This window comes from Manis javanica, chromosome 13, assembly GCF_040802235.1.
Source record: "Manis javanica isolate MJ-LG chromosome 13, MJ_LKY, whole genome shotgun sequence".
In the NCBI taxonomy this organism is placed as follows: Eukaryota; Metazoa; Chordata; class Mammalia; order Pholidota; family Manidae; genus Manis; species Manis javanica.
The window spans coordinates 38,773,451-38,789,610 of record NC_133168.1 but is presented as its reverse complement, the minus strand read 5'-3'; the positions used below and the strand labels follow the sequence as shown (position 1 = coordinate 38,789,610).

Genomic DNA, 16,160 nt, shown 5'->3' with positions numbered 1-16,160 from the left:
ACAAATGTTCCCTTTTTCTCTACATCCTTGCCAATACTCATTATCTCTTGTCTTTTTAATATTAGCCATTCTAACAGGTGTTGAAGTGATACCTCATTGTGGTTTTGATTTGCATTTTCCTAATGAGTAGTGATTTTGAGTACCTTTTCATGTACCTGTTTTGCAATCTGTATGTTTACTTTTAAAAATGTCTATTCAGAGCCTCTGCCCATTTTTTAATTGGATTTGTTTTGTTTTTTGATTTTTGGTTTTGGTTTTGCTATTAAATTGTATGAGTTGTTTAAATATTTTGGATATTAACCCCTTAGCAGATACATAATTTACAAATATTTTCTCCCATTCAGAGGACTGCCTTTTCATTTTGTTGATGATTTTCTTTGCTATGCAGAAGCTTTATAGTTTGATATAGTTGTCCCATTTTTTTATATTTTTGATACAATTTATTTTTTATCCTGTGTATGCATTAACAAATTATTATAGTTATTTCTGTTATTTTTGTCTTTTAACCTTCATATTAGTTTTATAAGTGATTTAGTACACCTTTGCAACATAAGGTTATTCTGAATTTTATCGTGTATTTATCTTTACCAGTATGATTTACACTTTCATATGTTTTCCTGTTACTAGTTAGTGCCCTTTCATTTCAGCTTAAAGAAGTCCCTTTAACATTTCTTTAAAGCTTGTAATGAACTCCTTCAGCTTTTGCTTGTCTGGAAAACTATTTCTCCTTCAGTTCTGAAGGACAGCTTTGCTGGGCAGAGTATTCTTGAAAGTTTTACTTCAGCATTTTGGATGTATCATTGCGATACCCTTCTGTCCTGCAAAGTTTATGGTCAAATATTTGCTGATAGTCTTATGGGGGTTCCCTTGTGTGTAACAAGTTGTTTTTTTCCTGACACTTTTAAGATTCTCTCCTTTTCTTTAACTTTTAACAATTCAATTATACTGTGCCCTGGTGTGGGTCTCTTTGGGTTCATCTTTTTTGGAACTCTTTTTTTGCTTCATGGATGTGGATGTCTGTTTCCTTCCCCAGGTTAAGGAAGTTTTCAGCCATTATTTCTTCAAATTAGTTTTCTGCCCCTTCATCTCTCTCTCTCTTTTCTTTCTGAGACTCCTATAATGCTACTATTAGTCTACTTGATGATGTCCTTTAAGTCCCTTAAACTATCTTCACTCTTAATTTTTTCTGCTCTGATTGGATGCATTCTACTGCCCTGAAGTTCACTTGTCCTTCATTCCACTTCACATAGTATTCTGTTGAACCCCTCTATTGTATTTTCTGGTTCAGTTGGTGTATTCTTCAGCTCTATGAATTCTACTTGGTACTTTCTTAGATTCTCACTTTGTTTATGCATAGTTTTTCTGACGTTGATCAGCGTCTTTATGACCATTATTTTGAACTCTTTATCAGGTAAGTCCCTTATCTCTATTTTATCCCTGAGGTATTATCTTGTTCTTTCATTTGGATCATAGTCCTGTTTCTTCATTTTCCTTGACTATGTTAGTTTCTATACATTAGATAAAATAGCCACCTCTCCCAGTCTTGATGGAGTGGCCTCATGTAGGAGACAAACTTTCTCCTAACTAGTTTTTTAAAAGGTGTTGAGAAAAAATACCATTAAATTTCATTCAAAGAATGCATCTGCTTTATTAATGCTTTTAAGTGCCATTATTATCTTACTTTGTTATGTAACACATGCTTCTTATTAAATGCTATTTCTATAATAGCAGTATTATTTTTTTATGTATTGTTACATGTGCTATTGTAAAAATAGTGTGTATTAATAGAATCATAACAGTATGAATGCTTTGATTTGTTCTCAGTAATAATTTTAAAGTTATTGACTTATGCCTTGTTTCTAGACAGTTGAAATATATAAATTAAAATTTCAACCAAAAAAATCTCAGATTAACACTTTAAGGTTTTTTTTGGTCCTTGTTTTTCTCTGATTTATTTAATTAGATACAATAAATTTAAGACCTGTAGCATAAATCCTACTATAATAAAAACACAGGCAGGTTAATAGACTAGTACATAAAAATTGGACAAAATGCCTTACTAGATAGAAATTTTTCCATTTTATATTCTAGGGGAAAGTTTAGTTTCACTTGAGATACATTTAATGTTGTTTATCTTGAAGACATGTAAATTATTTCCAAAAATATTTTATCATATTTCATAAGAGGGCATTTATTTCTTTTCCAGAATTCTCTATGTTTCAATTGGTGATCTTACCTCATCTCATGGCTTCAGATATAACATGTGCTCACTACTCCCCAATTTTTATCACCAGCTCAAAATCTTCCCCTGATGTTGCCAAGTGTATGTATATGCAATTGCCTACTCAGCATCACCACTTGACAGATAAGACAGTACATGTCCAAAATTGAATTTCTTATCCTCCCAGACAAAAATAATAAGCCTTGATATACCTTCCATATAGGCAAATCCTCCCTTCCATTTGCTCAGTCCAGAAACCTTAGACCTATCTTTGACTTCTCTTTTATATCTCATTTGTAAGCAAATCCTATTACCTTCAAAATATATCCAGCATCTGGTCCCTTCTCCTGACCACCACTGTTGCCACCCTAGTCCAAGCCCTCTTTATTCTTTATATGGATTATTTCTTTCTGCTTTCATCCTTGCTTGCCTACCTTCTATTCTCATCAGCCTAAGTGACCTTTTAAACAAAACTCAGATCACATCATATCTTTTCTCAAACCTTTCAGTGTTTCCTCATTTCCTCCAAAGTAAAAATCAAAGTTCTTACACTGGCTTACAAGGCTTAACACAATCTATTCCTCATACTGCTTTGCTTCTCTGACTTAATAATCTTTTACTACATTTTGCCACCCTGGCTCTTTTGCTTTTCTCAAACACAGAAGGCACCACCTGCATCAGAACCTTTGCACTGACTGAAACACACTCTAGATATCTATGGTATACACATTTTCAGTTCCTTCAAACCTTTTCACAAATGCACCTTTTTTCATTAGCCCTTACACTACCCAATTTGAGATTCAGTTGTCTTCCGTTTCCATGCTCTATTTGTTGTCCAAAGCACCAGTCAAATCTAACATACAATACTATGTAACTTAAATATTTCTTATGTTTATTTTCTTTGGTCTTTTTCTCCTAGTAAAAGTTCCAGAAGGACCAAGAGTTTTGACTGTTCTGTTCACTAATATGTCATCCACTGAGTGACTAATTTTTTTTGAATGAGTGATTGCATGAAGGAACATATTTGTGAAACTCTTCTATGGCATGTGTGTGCATGTACATGTATTCATTGGGGTGGGTGTTTATATAGTAAAACTGCTAACATAGTTTTCTTTCAAAGTATTTTCTCTTGAATTGCAATTGTGTAGAATCTGTTGGCTAAGGTACAACTGGCTTTCCTTCGCTTGAGCTATTTGTATATGGGCAAAAGGTGGTTAGCATTTCTGGATATTTATATCAAACAGCAAATCTGTTTTAAAACCATTTTCAACTTGAAGAGCAATTGTGATAAATACCTGTAGGTTTGTAACTTAGAATTTTTTAAAAACATTATTATTAAACTAGAAATTTAAGGAGAAAATACACATTTGAAAATATAAGATTTTAACTTTACCAATCCCACTATAAGCTTAGTGGAAATTTTCTGTACCTCCCTTTTTTCTTAAACTTTAAACATGTTTTTTTTCATGCAATTCAGGATGGAGAAGTGATCTTTTAGGTAAAATGTTATTGTCAGACAGCTATAGAACTCATACCCTAGTATGTCCTAGAAATTACACAGCATTTGGTCCTTTTAGGATAAGCATATCTGTTAACTCTTTCCCCTATTAAAGGTTGCTTCATAAGTGTCCTTGAGCTCTACCAACACAACATCTTAAGCTTGCTATATTTCCCAAGTCAAATTTCCCCTCTTAACGACAAACAGCAGTACTACCAAATATTTATCTGACTTACTCTGATGGAGAAAATTGCCTGTTTCTTCACTGATTTAAATTTAGTCTTACATATGGACATATTAGTCAGAGTTACTAGCTAATTATTAGTCACATTCAGAATGACTCCGAATTGGCAAAAATAAAAAATACTACTAATCTTCTAAAGAATTATAGAAGTATGAAAGCACCTCCATTGTGGAAAATGTGAGATTTAGAGTAGTTTATCTATGGTACTTTCTACATTTCTAAGAAACAGTCACAAATCTTAAAATTTAGGATAAAATCTGGATTCCAGCCAAATAATCTTATCAAGCCAATAAACTAGGTAAATAAATCTCCATATGTCATTCAATCAAATAGGTTTTAATTCAGTCAAATGCAGTTACAAAGGAATCTCTGTATCCCAGAATATGCATATTCAGCCCATGTGACATTGTGCTATAAGATTCATTTTCGTGAAATATAAAACAAGTTTCCCTGGAAGGAAATATACTTGTTCATGGAGCTTAATTTATTTGTATCCAGCTTTTGAGTTATTAAATGTAGTTTTTTTCAGAAATTAGCAGACAAATGAAACCAAAAAGCAACAAGGTCTCAGCCTTGTTAACTGCAAAAACTGCTTTATATTCAGTCTTATCTCATTCCAGGGTGACAGCTATCCTCTCTTATTCCATTCAGAAATAATGTGAGGAAAAAACCTTCATAGTGGATTGTGTGCTATTTAGGTGGTCAGCATTCCAAAGTATTTTCAGAGTTGAGACTGTTACAGTTCTGAGGAAGAAAAGGAAATCTTTTGTGATCATATGTTTATTGCTCTTGTGATTTAACAATAGGAAAAATGTTGATAGAAACACCTAGAAATAATTGAGAACTACAGGGTTTATGGCAAGTTTTTCTTCGGTGTGTAGCTGAAAACTAGATTTATAAGCTAAAATAACACAGGTACTCTTAAAATATCCTATGTGCTGCTTTGGTGTTCTCAAGATTTTCTTAAGCTGCTATCATGTCTGGATAATTTGTAATTTTATAATGGAGTTAAGAAAGGGATTAGTTTATCAAAGTCCCATATTATATAAATCTTTGGCCTGAATTCAACATCATATTCATTGCTTCAAATACTATACACTGAGAGAAGGGTTTAGCTGCATTTCAAATGATAGAAAGGAGAGATGTTCTTATAGTCTTACTATCTTGTATTTTATTAATCGTAAGAAAAATGTAAAACAAAAAGTATAGGCTTGAAAATACATTCCCAATATATAAACAAAAATCAATAAAATGAGGATTATATAATATAGCATTAAACAGCAACTTGAGATTTAACATGTTTGATGTAGATTAAAAACTTTCTTGGTAAAGATGGTATTTTTTTTTTCCTTTGCAGCAACCACTTTAGAAGTAATCTGGGTTGATTTAAAAGTGAAGGCTTCATCTTCCAAGGGGCTGGGGAGGACAGATCTGAAATATTCAGGGCCAGAATTCCTGGCTACTTACCTGATGGCATTTTGCTTTAAGTGTTAACATGCTTTGCTTTCCAATTCTTTTTATTCTAGTCTATGCAAGGGAAACTTTCTAAAGAAAAATTGACCACTCAAAATATGATGGAAGAGCTGGAAAAGAAAGAAAGAAACCTACAGAAATTAAGAAAAACATTGCTTGATGTGAGTAGAAGAAATTCAAATTGCTTTCAAAGGCTGATTTGGTACCTAATTTAAAACAAAGGCTAATTTTATACATATACATAGGACATTTTTAAATTGAAGATTTGATTTGATGTGCCAATTGATTAATCCATTAGGTTTATTACAAAACTGTAATCAGAAACACAAACTTCAATTTTTCTTGTGTCTTAGAATACATTTCTGCAGATTTAGCTATAGCAAAGTCAAATGTTATGTAGAGATTACACCCCAAAGTCCTCAAATAGGGCATAAATTGAATTTCAGCAAAATGACCCTTGAAAATCCTTAAGGAAGGTATAATTGACACGTCATCACTGGAACAGATCACACTTTCTTCATTTAATTACAAGATAAAATACTTAGCTTGCATTTAATGCATGTTATACAAATGTATACAAATGTCATTCAATCAGTTTAGTTAGTATACTAAATGTATGTTATACAAAAAAATACTTATTTTAGTTTTATAACTGTTATCTTGACATTTTGCTTCCAATTGCTTAAGAAAGTATCTCCAAAAATCAGGAATTTTTTTCCTATATAACTCTACCTATTTCCTATATAACCATTGTCACACACAATAAGAATATTATTCCTTGATATTCAATAATACCTAGTCTAGAATAAAATTTTTCCACTTCTTCCTCAAATGTTTTTTATAGTGATTGTTGGAACCAGCATTCAGTCAAGAACCATGAGTTACATTTCATTTTTGTCTTATATTATAAGGTCTCTTTTTTCTCCTATATTAGTGCCTTATTGACAAAAGTGGGCTTACTATCTTATAGACTTGTAGATTGTTAGACCTAGATTTGTCTGATTGCTTCCTCATGGTGTCATTTATCTTGTTCTGTACACCCTCTGTTTCTTGCAAGGTAGAAGTTACAGGTAAAGTTATCTTTACATTCAGGTCAAACAGTTTTTGGCATGAACAGTTTGTGGGTATTGTTCACATCGTCAAATTATGTGTTGGGTTATTCCACTTTAAGTGACAAATACTAATCTCATTTAGGTTAAGATGATTCTTAACCATTGTAATGTTATAGCCTCTGCAAATAGTAATCTGTGGGTGATATGCTGGTGGTTTGCTAATACCCTTTGCCTTGATGGTTTTGGGTACCAACTGGTGATCATTGCCTGAATCATTAGATGATTAAAAGGATAATTTTTTTCTTATTACATCATCATCATTCATTTTACATTTATTAGCTGTCATCTATTAAAAAATATTTTCCTCATCAACACAGGCTATTGCTTATTCTGAAATACAGTCTCAACTGGAAAACTAATTAAACTTACCTTGAATTAGCAATTTTAAGGCTGAGGAGTAGATGGTGACAATTTGGGGGGATGGGGTGAGGGTAGTTTTTTCCAATGTAATAAAGTTTGAGTTCCTATTGATACCTCCAACTCAAAGTTAACAATTAAGAGTGTTTGGGGGTTTTTTTCCTTCTTTGATTTTTATATTTGTATTTATTCTTCTCTTACACTGGAAATTTTAGTTCCTATCAACATTAACATAATATACTTTTTTCTCAATATACAAGAAATAGTTTCAAAGTAACTAAATCACTATTGCTACTAACAATAAAACTACAGGATGAACTTTTAAGTTTCTTGTAGTTCTTTTTGTTCTTGGAGTAAATCTCAGAAAAATACATACACAATCTCATTATGTAAGATGCTCATTATATAAGATGTGCATTAGGTGAGAGCATAAGAGACTCCTAGAAACTAAGACTATTTGGGTTTATGTTTCCTCTCTCAGGTTTACCCTTGGGCATCAAATAGCACAGAGGAAACATTTCCACTATTTAAATTATTTTTCTCTTTTCTTTCCTACTGTGTGTATGCAGCTAAATTTGGTTAATACCCATATAATGTGACTCTGTTTGTAGACAGGGAAAAATGTGAATGTTAACCTGTATTGCTTTTGAGTACTTTTCTCTGTTCTAAAAATCTTATTTTTGTTTTCTTTATCCATTGCAGAATCAAGGGCAAACAGAAGAGACATGCTCTTTATTGGATCAGGGCCAGGAAGCAGACCAATCTAGGCAGCAGACAGTTCTCTCCAAGTGGCCACTATTTGATTTCAGTGTGATTGATCAGCTGTTCAAGGAAATGTCTTATTGTTTGTTAGACTTAAAGGCATTATGTAGTATTCTTAATCAGCGTGCTCAGGGCAAAGAGCCTAATCTTTCATTATTACTGGGAATCAGATGTAAGTGGCTGATGTTTGTCCTTACTGTATTGCTTAACAATTAGAAACCTGTCTTAATGAATTAGGAACTTCTGCCTTTTCTCTGTCTCCTTTCCTACTTGGATTTATAAATCTCTGAATCAGTATGTGTGTGTTTGAGTGCCTGTTACTGTGTCATTGCAAGAGCTTAACCTCATTATACTTAGAGAGATGAGCAGCGACATAGCTGATACAGCCTGCCACTTGGCAGAATTGCACATCTGCCTGTGTGAATGAGCTATGCTGAATCTCTGTGACTGGAGTGGTAGTTAGGTGTGATTTCCTGATTACTTTTCTAAAAAGTAACAATTTTATTTGCTTTCATATGGTAATTATATAAATTAATGACCCAGTTATCTGTCCATGGTAAAATAGTTGAGAAGAAATATTTGCTTGCTGTCCTCTACAGTGTATGTTCTATGGCAGTTGCTAAATGTAAATGCTAGTTCTGTCACACAAGGCAGTTTTTGTGGCCGACAGATCTGCTTCCCTTGGGATGCTTACCTGCTGGCTTTGTCTGGTGCAGTGTAACCCCCGCCCGTTCTGCCTCATTTCTGCCCTCCTCCACATTTAGTTGTGAGAGCTGCTGCAGGAATACCCTACTGTCCCTTCCCTTCTGTGCTTTTTCAGGAACACTCATCTCTGCATGTGGTCCTAAATTATTATAATAGTGATATGTTGGTCTCTTTAGTACAAAAGAAATGGACATCAATAAGGAGATAGGAATGGAGTAAGGCCATAAGGCTTATGCACTAACATGTATTGAATAACTGCCTAATAATATGGTTAATATGTGACTAGAATGAGGTCTGGTTTTGTTTCCAGTTTCATCAAAAATATTCTACCATCTTACATCATATTAGTTTAGCAAACCAAATAATACTCTTGATCAAAGTATAGCACTTATTAAAAATCACTAGTATATCACTTGTGTTCAGATGTCTGCGGAATTTTCCCCTCAACTTCATAGATGTGTGTATACGTAATTGAATGTGGGTATCTAAAAACAACCCCTCAAAGTTTAAGTATATTCACTCACTCAGGAAGTAATTATTAAATGCTTTCTGTAGTCCAAGCACTAAGGTGCTGATGATGTACATAAATTGAACACAGCTCTTGCCTACATATTAATCAAATTATTAAAGCATTGTAATAAGTACTGTAATTGGAAAATGGACAAAGGATGGGCAGGGAGGTGGGGAGCAGAAGGGGAAAAAAACAACTAAATCTACCTAGGAAGGGCTGTGAAGGCTCCATGGAATAGCTGGTGTTTGGCAAAGGAGAAGTTTGCTAGGTGAACATGTGGTGGTTTAGTTAACAGTGTCTATTGGAGCAAGAAGCAAAAGCTTACACACAAAAGACTCATTTTCTACACCATTTTAGAGCTGGCCACTCTTCAATTATTTTGTAACTTTCTACATTTGCACTATCCTATGAAGTATTTAACTTTTCCACTAATAGGATAAGAGATTTATCCTAATATGAATAAAAGGGAGATTGAAGAGTATTACCATATTCACTTCCCAGTGTATACCCCTTCTAGTTTTAAAGTTTAGCCCTAGAATCCTTACCTTTTAGTTTGGCACTGTGAAAATTTGACCATCCAGCTAATTTTCAAAAATCAGTGAAGTATTTTGAATCCTTATCTCAGCAGTCTGTCCATTATCTGCTGACAGTGTTCACCTCACCCTTCTCAAAACTCTGCTGACACAGCTTCTGTGACATTATTCTCTAGGCTCTGCTTCTACCTTTATGACTGCTCAGGCTCAATCTTTTGTAGAATTCTCTGCTACTTAAATATTGGCATCTCCCAGAAACCTTTGCTGTTGACTTGTTTTCTCTTTTTATATACTTTCTCTGAGTAATCTTATCCATGTCCTGTTGTTTTCTGTTATTGCTGAACCTTTGACCCATACAGATACTTATCACTCACTTGTATGCTAGAACCAGCTGTTTCCTAGACATTATGTCAAAAACAGAATCTACTTTTCTTCCCTCCCTAAACCTGCCTCCCCTCTCAGTGAGGATAGCATCACCACCCATCTGTTGCTACAACCCAGATTTTAGCTTCCACCCTCTTTCCTCTGTCTGTGTATGCCCCATGCCTAGTCACTGATGCCTACCCAAGTTTATGATGGTTGAGCTCTATCTTTTCTATCAGTCCTCTCCTACTTGTAGCATTTATTCCTACCATTGCATCTTCATTACACTGTTCCCTTAATTCAAGCTTTCATAGCCCTTCATCTGGACTGGTCTCTCTATCTCGTTAATCCCCTTCCCCTGCAAATCATTTTTCACATTGCTGCCAGAATGATCTTTCTAAATGCTGATTCTGATTTCCTAATACTTACACTCCCCTTAAACAAAGAGAGGTATCCTCCACCTGCTTCTCCAACCTTCTTTCTTAGCATAGTTCTCTCTCATAATCTGTGCTCTCCCATTTTAGAGCTGGTTACTGATTTTCTTGAAGTTTCTTGAATTCTATCAGAATATTTGGTTTTCTGCCTTTTTACCTTTGTTCATTCTGCTCCCTTGGCCCATCCAGGAAACCTGCCCCCTCTTCGCTTAGGCCTGGTTGTCATCTTCCTTGTGCCTCTGTAGCCTGTATGTAGTGGTAGGCCACCTACAATACCTGACAGCTTGCTTGTTTGTGAAAGTGTATGTAAATCATTAAGAATAAGTCACTATATCCATTATTTTCACATAGCCTGGATCATGATAGGTATTCAGTTAGTGTTTGTTAAAATAACAAATAACAATATCTGACTCATATCTCCAACAAGCTATCAAGGCCAATGAAAGTGTAATAAGGAAAGGTTTATTTCACAATCACTGGCTCCAACTCCTTTTATACTGAGATATGCTGACAAAGAGAGGAACTGGAGTAAATAGTAAAAACTAGCTGACTCAGGGCCTAACCCTCAGTTATTCAGCCTCTGGGCAACTAGCTATCAGCCTGATTCAGTTGTGTGGGATTAGAGAATACCAACTCAAAAGCAAACACAAACAAACAAACAAATACATACACACACACACACACACACACCATATATTATAAAAATTTGTTTTGTTTTCACATCAATGAATTTCCACTTTGCAGTCTATAAAAATTTAAGATATTGTTCCTCACTACACAAATGATATTCAGATTTTTGTCAGGCAGAAAGAACTGAATGCTCTAGTTGAGCTTGAAAAGAGCTGTTAAAGCATATTATCTTCTACTTTTAGTGTATTGTCATCCATGTTGAATTTGTGTATGTTACTCTATGAACTTAACAAATTTTAATTCACAAAATTTTAAAAGAACCAAGTAAATAAGATCTATTTAATATTGAATGATGCCCAGTTTAAACCTGAGCCTAACTGGTATTCAATGTACAACATTATTTCCAATGATAATTAATTTGAAAATTCTAAATGCCTTTTTTCAAAAAAATGTGAGACATTCCCTCCGTATTTTATTTTCATAGCAATGAACTGTTCAGCTGAAGAGACTGAGAATGACCAGAACCCAGAAACACTCACTAAAAAACTGTCCGATGTGTGCCAGTTACGAAGGGACATCGATGAATTAAGGACTACGATATCAGACCGCTATGCTCAGGACATGGGAGACAACTGCATCACCCAGTGATCAAGTGTTGGTCCCACAGCAATAATGATGCTTTGTTAAATGCTGCTGTGTTACAGTTCTTCATATTTCTTTTTAGGACCCATAATGGAAAGTTGCCAGTGACATATGAGTTACATGTAGGATTTCTTTTTCTGTGGATTTGTTGTGGGTATAAAAGGAATATAAGGAGATTTCAAAGGGGCTTATCTAATCAGGCCAAAAAACTGAATTACCATTTGAAAAATGTGATAAACTGTATAAAAAAATTCTGTATTCTCAAACTACTGATTGTAGGACCAAGCTGTGAATAGTGCCCTTCAGTTAGAAGGGTAGGATTTCTTTTTATTCTATAGTTGTGTGTGTGTATGTGTGCAAGTGTGTTTATTCATAAAATTATAAGGATTTTTAGGGTGAAAGCAAAGCTTCTGAGAAAAGGCACATACTGTTTATTCTTGTATTTCTTTTCTTTCATGTAGAAGCTTGTGTTGTACTTTGTCATTTTCAAGGGCTGGCTGAGCAAGAGTTCAAACAGTAGGCAAGTGTTCTAAGGTGGTAACAGCAAGGCAAAACCTTTGTATTTTGAACAACCAGTGTGCTGAGATGATGAGGCTGTGGGGTTGGATTGATTTTAGTACTGTAGATAGGTCAGCTATTTTTCCAGAATTATTTTGGATTGCCTTAGAGGTGTGAAATTTTAATGTGATAATCTTTCATTAGCATTGTAATTTATATATTACAAGATAATTTAAGATAATTTGAACTAATTTTAGTGTATCCTTTACTATTTAAAATCCTGTATTTGTATATATACCAATGTAAACACAGTCATATATAATTAATGCAAACCTTGTAAGGCTTCCTATCAGATGGTAAAAGATTAACAAAGTGACTCTGGAACAATAGCTTACTTATCCAAATCTCAAAGGTTTACATTTTAGCAGTTTGTTTCTGTTTTAAAGTTGAGACTACTTTAAGAAAAAGCCAACTTGAATTCTTTATATCTGAATTATCACTAGCATAAAAACAAAATCTAAATCACGTGATCCACCAATTCCTTTTATTAAGTAAAGTAAATTAAAAACGGTTTCTTCTAGAATACGAACTTGGCCAGGTTAGTTCTTTTTGGGTACAGGATATCACTATGAAATGCAATTGAATTTTAAGTAGACATAGAACTATTTAAGCTTCGAGATGAATATTTCCCTGTTTTTGTTGATATTTTGGAAGGACTATATATTTTATTGCCTTCAGAGCATTCATTACATTATTTTGACTGTACTTAGTTATGGCAGTCAATGTCCTTTACAAATACGTTTGTTTTCTTGATGCAACCAAATCTCATTTAGGTCAAGATTAAATAAATGGTAGAAGAAATAAGGGATGTGAGTCAAACAGGATAATAATTGTTTTGGGCAACAGCTTATCACATATCTGTTTTCTTGCCAGGCTTGTATATTGGTATAAAGGTTATTCCCAGAAAAGATTTTTCTTAAATATTTTCAGCAGTGAAAACATATGTGGGATAAAGCCCCAAGGAAACTACTCAGGAAGACATTCTGTTCAGAATTTGGCTTATATGCAGTGCTCGATAAGTCATTTATAGTTACATTTCATCCGTTAAAATATACTGTAAGAACATCAGACTTCCCTCTGTTCAGTGCCTGAACTCCCTGCTTTTCTCATTAGGATCTGGGCACTAAAAAATCAGTGCACTGTTGTGATTCTGTATACCAACATCCATAACCAAATAAGGAGGGACTTTGCCACTGGTAAGAATTCGACATTCTGACATGTTCCTTTGTCCTGTAATGTTGGTGGTTTGAAGACAATCAGGGAATAGTAAATTTGTACCAGAAATCTGATGCAAAAAATTCTGCCTTGCATCAAATTAATATCTGTAAAAATGATTGTGGAGTAAATAATAACATCTGAAAGAGATAAACCACATGTGCAGTACACTACCTTTTTATACTTTCTTTGGATAGAATCCCTTCCCCCATTCCAGTGTCCATAATTGTGGAAGTAAGGCACCCTAAAATAAATAGTACTAGTTAATGGGCAAATATTCACTTCTTTGGGTCACTACGTCTGTACTTAAATGTCTCCTAGGTTTTTAATGTATGTTTTAGGATTTTATGGTTATTGTTTTAAACAAATTTTTGGTCATTTGTTTTGATCTATCATAGATAATTTTTTTCCGGCTTAGTTAGGATAAAATAACATTTGATTTTTTAATATAAGTTTTCTAAACTTCACAGAATTTGACTTAATTCACATATCTTTTGATAAAAGTTTTTAACAAGAAATTGACAAGCTACTGCTGATGTATTTCAGTTTCCATGAATCAAAAAGGAAAATGAGATATAGTTTAACTAAAACCTTCAGTTACAAAATGTAATCTCCTGGACTCTAGAGTTTATGAAAGGACCTAGTTAATACATAGACAGTCTTGGGGGGCAGTTTTGAGGGAAATGAAACTAGTAGTAGTCTAATCTGTTAGTATTTAACTTTGATTTTGATTTTTCAGAAAATCCCCCTTTCCCAAGACAACCTCCTGTATTAGAATATAATCATATTGGTATCTTATCGAAAACAAAGATTTTACTGTTGGCAAAGTAACATGGGCAATTAGAAACATGACAGGGTCTTGTCCTAGTTTGAACTAGGATATTCTTAGGAGTTATTTCAATGATATATGTCTGAGATGAAAATCAACCTAAATTTTAAAGTAAATCTATTTGAAAATTTCCTTATTAGGAAGTATCTCATTCAGTATTGACATTGATTGTTGGTCTTCTGGGTTTTGAAGTTGAACTTGCGCTGCCTTGGTCACATTAAAGCAGGGATAAAGTAACAGTTGTCTCAATAAAAGAACCAATCGCCTGGGCATTTAAAATTAACTGAATCAAAAAAGGGATGACATTGGTTAAACTGTTAGTAAATTTCAGTGGCCTCTAATTTTAAAAAGCTTAAGTATTAACCAGGTAATTCATGGCTGATTCTTTTTTTTAAATAAGTGTGGCCCCTTTATATACGTGAAGTAGGATTCAATATTTAATGTTAACAATATTGACATTTATTTTGGTTATGACAATTAAACTGAATTAGACTCCTTTTTATTAGCTTATTAGAGACAATCTCAAGGGCTGGAAAGTGTTGCTAAAATAGATGTACATTTTTGATATACTAATGAGCTTATAAACTAATTTTGTCATAGTTTAAGACATAGGATTCTCTTAGAGGATATTTTGAAAGGAACTACTTTATTGGGAAAATGTTCTTTCAATATCCATAATAGTTGATTGAATAACACAATGGCTGAGAACTTGAACTAAATTTTTACATAGCATAGTTCAGCTCAGCACACCTTTAGTTTGGACTATTGGCATTTTATGTAGATTTCTATCATTATAGATATATGATTATGGTAATAAGCAGTTCTCATAGTCATATTCACCCAGACTATGTCATTTGAAACTGCCAGGAGCTGTATCTCTCAGAGACAAAGTTAATTCATTTAGTTTCCATTTTTGACAATTCTTCTCAGTATTCAGAAAACAAAAAAAACTATTTCCTATTTGGTATAATTTACAGCTTCACCTCAAAATGTCATGGTGGTGTATTGCTGTGTGATAATATTATACATTAATTGTGTAATCATGAAGGGGGAAAGATTTTGGGTTTTTGGATTTTTTTCAGTCATTAACAACACTATTGCAGCTGCATACAGAGAGAACCTTTTGTGCCTTTTTGCCTATAGTAAGTATTCATTTCTATTTTACATGAGCTATAAGAATGTTGATTATTGCACCTTGTTCTTCTGTAAATAGACCTGATTAAGGATTTTTTTTTTAAGCAAGGAGCGATTTTTCATTACTAGGTAGATATCATAGGAAGCATGAGAGGAGGTGTCAGATACATGTCTTTGGAGCCTGTGTAAACAGGGAACTCCTAGGAAATGTACTCTTCTGTGTGTGTATATGTGTGTATATACATGTATAGTTATTTAAATACATAAACATAAAATTCGGCATCACATTGGTGTGATGAAAAGTAGTAAGGTGCTAGGTGGTTACATTAAAAGCACAGCAAAGTGTATAATCAGTCACTGTGACTGGTGGTTTTTGTAAACTAGGTTCAGTTTTTGAACCAACCAGAGTACCTCGTGTAAATACAATGGTCATGACTTAATTGAAATACTGTTATTGTAAAAAAAAAAAATGTGAAGCCACTGGTTGGCTTATGCCTTCTAATCTATCATTCTTGCCTCTTTTTTTGTAAAGGGGTTGTTTTTCTGTTTTGTTAATGGGTTTACAGCTAGAATTTGAATGCCAAAGTTCTATTTATTAAATTTAAAAAGTTTCCAATGTTAATGGCTAAGTATTTTTCCACTGGACTGTTGTTTGTTGATGTTGGAATTTGTATTTACAGAGAAATAAATTTTTATAAAAAGATTTATGTCTTCTATGTGCCTAATGTTAATATAAAAATGTATTTGAAATTTCAGACTGTCCTGAATTCTCAGTGATAAGAGTATGCTGACTTGACTTTTATGTAAAAGCTTTCTATGAGTACACAAGAGAATCTTTGACTAGAACACGAAGACTTCTGCTTTAAGTCTCTATTACAATTTCTCCTCAGTTACTAAAAAGCTTTTTCTTAGGGTCTTCCCATGAAGGACACGGAGATT

The 16,160-nt window shown here is 33.6% G+C and overlaps 1 protein-coding gene across 1 annotated transcript in view; it reads left to right on the top strand.

The window, feature by feature from the left end:
• The window catches only part of CEP85L (centrosomal protein 85 like), a 174,361-nt gene extending 158,437 nt beyond the window's left edge, over positions 1 to 15,924 (top strand). Inside the window, exons 11-13 of the mRNA XM_017680016.3 lie at positions 5,490 to 5,597; positions 7,608 to 7,839; positions 11,328 to 15,924. Of these exons, the coding sequence (XP_017535505.3) occupies positions 5,490 to 5,597; positions 7,608 to 7,839; positions 11,328 to 11,491 (504 nt within the window). The 3' untranslated portion in view covers positions 11,492 to 15,924. The remainder of the gene's footprint in view (positions 1 to 5,489; positions 5,598 to 7,607; positions 7,840 to 11,327) is intronic.
• Positions 15,925 to 16,160: the final 236 nt, after the last annotated feature.